Raw genomic sequence first — 3,763 nt, forward strand, 5'->3', positions numbered from 1 at the left:
TGAAAGACTGGTCAATGATAACAATGCATCGTAAAACCTTCAGAAGGAAAGGAGAATGTTTTGTGGACCATTTTTTTTTGTGTGTGGCAGTTTTTAAGTTATTAGTTTTTAAAATCAATACTTTTTAATGGAAACAACTTGACCAAAAATCTGTCACAGAATTTTAAGATCTATTAAAACAAAGTTTAATGAGAAAAAAAAAGACAGCAATCTAAGAATATTTCACACAAATTTTCAAAATCTCTTCCAAGTTTCTTTTGAATGTTTAAGTACCTCACCTCATTATATACCATATATTTTGTATCAAAAATGACCAACCTTTGAAATGTTAAAAAAATTTAAAATATTTCTTGATTTACTAAACATTTAAGCACAAATACTTTTATATCCAGTCTTTATAAAGACATGAGATGTTTGCAAAGTTTTTATAGATGAGCCAATGGACCTAGTTCTAAGTTATCCGGAAGTATGATCACTACTTATAGATCGTTTTCCAATAAGTTAATGTGTTAAATGTGAGGAAGAAGTTGGAAATTCTGCTGCCACAGAATATCTTCTTTATTCAAGAAATTTGTAGCTGTCATCAGAATTCACTCCAGAAGTCAACTTCCTGGGATATCAGCAAACCAATCAGGGCAAAAGGTATACGAAGAAGAACAGCACCAGGTCTAGGAGGATGAAGAGCCAGAGGTCCAGCCAGTAGGACTGCTTGGGAAGCCCGTTGGTGCCGGACTGCGGCTGCACATGGTTCTGCTCCGGCCTCTGAGCCGCGGCCTTGCCGCGCCGCTCCCGGGGACGCTGGGCACCCTCCGCCTCCATCTCGCGCTGCGCCCCAGCACCGCGGGCACGTCAAGTGCACACTCCCGCGACGGCAGCTCGGAAAGCAGGGAGGATGCAGACTCCACATCCTTTGTTAGCTTAATTTATATCTGTTTAATTTTTCTTGGTGCTATTTTTTTTTCTTTCCATTTATCTATTTGGTACAGGGTCTCACTACACAGCTCGGACTCATAATGACCCTCCTGTTTTCAGCCTCCCCTGCACTGGGATGACAGGTGCACACCACCACGCCCAGACTGGGTCCCTGATCAGCATGCGCTGGGGGCTGGGCTGGTCCCTGGGCTTGCCAAAGCAGGCGCTTATCATGGTGCTATTGTGAATGATATGCTTTTCTATTTTCTTTCTTTTCCTGTAGGTTCATTATTAGTGCACTGGAGTGCTATGAAATTTTGTGTTGATTTTACATAGTGCTTCACTACTCAATTTGGTTATTAATTGTGAAAAGTCCTTGAGGAGATTTTTTTTGGGGGGTCTTCTATAGAGAGGATCATGTCATTTGTAAATAATAATTTGACCTCTTCCTTTCCTAGATGTATGTCTTTTATTGCTTTTTCTTGACCAGTGGCTCTCACTAATGTTTCAAGTACTGTGTTGGACAGTAGTGATGGTGGACATCCTTGTCTTGTTCCTGACTTTATTTTTATTTTTTATGTATTTACTACAGGGTTTGCAGGGTCTACGGGATCTACAGAGTGTACCGGGTCTACGGGGTCTCACTACGCAGATCAGACTTGTGTGATCCTCCTGTTTTCAGCCTCCCAAGCACTGGGATTACAGGCACGTGCCACCACGACCAGTGTCAATCGCCCTCTCAGTGTGTCACTGAGCTATTTGGCCGGCCCTTGATAAGGTCCTTATATATCAATTTTCTTCATTGCTTTTATCATGAAAAAATGTTGAATTTTGTTAAAGGCTTTTTATGCACCTATTGAGATGAACTTGTGTTTTTTTTAATCTTTTTTTTTTTTTTTTTTTTTTGAGACAGTGTTTCACTATATAGTTCAGGCTGCCTTGGACTCATTAAGAGCTCAGGCTGTGCTTGAACTCACAGCAATCCTCCTGCACAGCTTCCGGAGTGCTGGGATTACAGGTGTGCACCGCCACGCCTGGTGACCTTGTGCTTTTTGCCTTGCTTCTGGTTGTGTGATGTATTACATGAATTGATATGCATATGTTGGGCCGGCCAAATAGCTCAGCAGATTAAAGCACCTGCAAGCAGATGCAGGGGCTGGGGGTTTGATCCCCAGGCCTGCTGTGCTGGCCCTGCCCCTGGGGCATGCTGAGATGACTGGGGGTGATGGCGCACTCCTGTAATCCCAGCTCTTGGGAGGCTTTAAGGCTTTAAACAGTGAGACCCTGAACACCCTGTAGACCCTTCTCTAAAATTAAAAAAAAAAAAAAAAAAAGATTTGCACATGTTTAACCATGCTTGCATCCTTGGGATGAAGACTATTTGGTCATGATGTGTGATTTTTTTTGATGATTTGTTGCATTCTGTTTGCCAGTGTATAGATGAGGACTTTTGCTTCCATGTTCATTAAAAAGCTTCATCTGAAGCGCTCTCTTTTGATTGTATTGTCTGTTTTTGGAACTGGGATGATGGCAGCTTTCAGCAGAAACTTTGGTAGCACCCCTTCCCTTTGTGGTTCATTAAAGAGCTTGAGGGTGTTGGTGTTAGGATTTCCCTGTAGTTTTTCTAGAATTCAGCAGTGAGCCCACCAAGACCTGGGCCTTTCTTAGTTGGTAGGCTTATTACTGCTTCCATTTCCTTGCCCGCTATTGGGTCATTCTGGGCTTTTAAATTCTTTTGGTTCAGTTTTGGTAATTCATGTATATCTAAGAATCTACCCACTTCTTCTGAATTCACCAATTTAATGTATTGATATTAAGTAGTTATTAAAAACCTTTCTGATTTGGGAAATATATGTTGTGGTTGTACCTTTTTTGTTTATGATTGCATTGATTTGGGTTCTCTCTCTCTCTGTCTTTCTCTCTCTCTCTTTCTCTTTGTCTCATTAAGTGTTTGTATATTTTGTTTATTCTTTCAAAGAACCAACTCTTTAATTCAGTAATTCTTTTTTAAAAAAAATTTATGTATTTGGGGGCCGGGGAGATGGCTCAGTAGAATAAGCACTTCCCTGGCAAGCTCAAAGGCCTGAGTTCAAGCCCTGGTTCTGCCAAAAAAATAAATAAATTTATGTATTTGGTACAGGGTCTCACTACACAGCTCAGACTCTCAGTGATCCTCCTGTTTTCAGCCTCCTCAGCTCTGGGATTGCAGGCGTGGCCACCATGCCCAGCACTGGTGACCTGCTCATTGCACCCTGAGGGAAGGTCTGGCATGGCATATGGTGCAGGGGTTGGAATGCAGATTCCTGCGCTTGCTGAGCTATCTCACCAGCCCATCTGTATTACTTTTTGCCTCAATTTTGTTGGTTTGTGCTCTGATTTTATAATTTCCTTCCTTGTACTAGCTTTACTCACACTGTTCTTCTTTTTCCAGGACCTTGAGATCCATCATTAGTTATTCATTTGGCATCCTTCTGTTTTTTCAGAAAAAAAAAAGTGTGGGCATTCAAGATCTAAACTTCCCTGTTAGGACTACTTTCACTGTGTTCCATAAGTTCTGAGATGTTATACCGGGAGCATCATTAGTTCTAGAAATTCTCCCATTTCTTCCTTGACTACTTCTGTAATCCGTTGTTTACTTAATAGTGTATTGTTTAGTTTCCATTCATCTGCATAATTTTTGTTATTGAGTTCCACCATCAGTGTGTTATAATCTAGTAATATTCAGGGTATGATTCGAATTATTTTACATGTATTTAAGCTTGCTCTACAGTCCAGTATATGACTTATTTTGGAGAAAGTTCCATGTGCTACTGAAAAAAATATGTATTCTGGTTTTTTTTTTTTTTTTTTT

At 40.6% G+C, this 3,763-nt stretch overlaps 2 protein-coding genes across 3 annotated transcripts in view; one reads left to right on the forward strand and one right to left on the reverse strand.

Annotated features, from left to right (window-relative positions):
* The window catches only part of Trem1 (triggering receptor expressed on myeloid cells 1), a 22,176-nt gene that overhangs the window by 9,168 nt on the left and 9,245 nt on the right, over window positions 1-3,763 (forward strand). The window lies entirely within an intron of this gene.
* Window positions 200-895, reverse strand: CUNH4orf3 (chromosome unknown C4orf3 homolog). The gene has a single exon (XM_023720081.1). It carries the CDS (start codon window positions 817-819, stop codon window positions 631-633), a length of 189 nt encoding a protein of 62 aa, XP_023575849.1. The 5' UTR covers window positions 820-895; the 3' UTR covers window positions 200-630.

This window comes from Octodon degus, unplaced genomic scaffold (genome assembly GCF_000260255.1).
Source record: "Octodon degus isolate 3935 unplaced genomic scaffold, OctDeg1.0 scaffold00005, whole genome shotgun sequence".
NCBI classification, from domain to species: domain Eukaryota; kingdom Metazoa; phylum Chordata; class Mammalia; order Rodentia; family Octodontidae; genus Octodon; species Octodon degus.

Bases quoted from the DNA above. Each gene is read 5' to 3' on its own strand.
- CUNH4orf3 (XM_023720081.1), bottom strand. From the start codon at position 819: ATGGAGGCGGAGGGTGCCCAGCGTCCCCGGGAGCGGCGCGGCAAGGCC.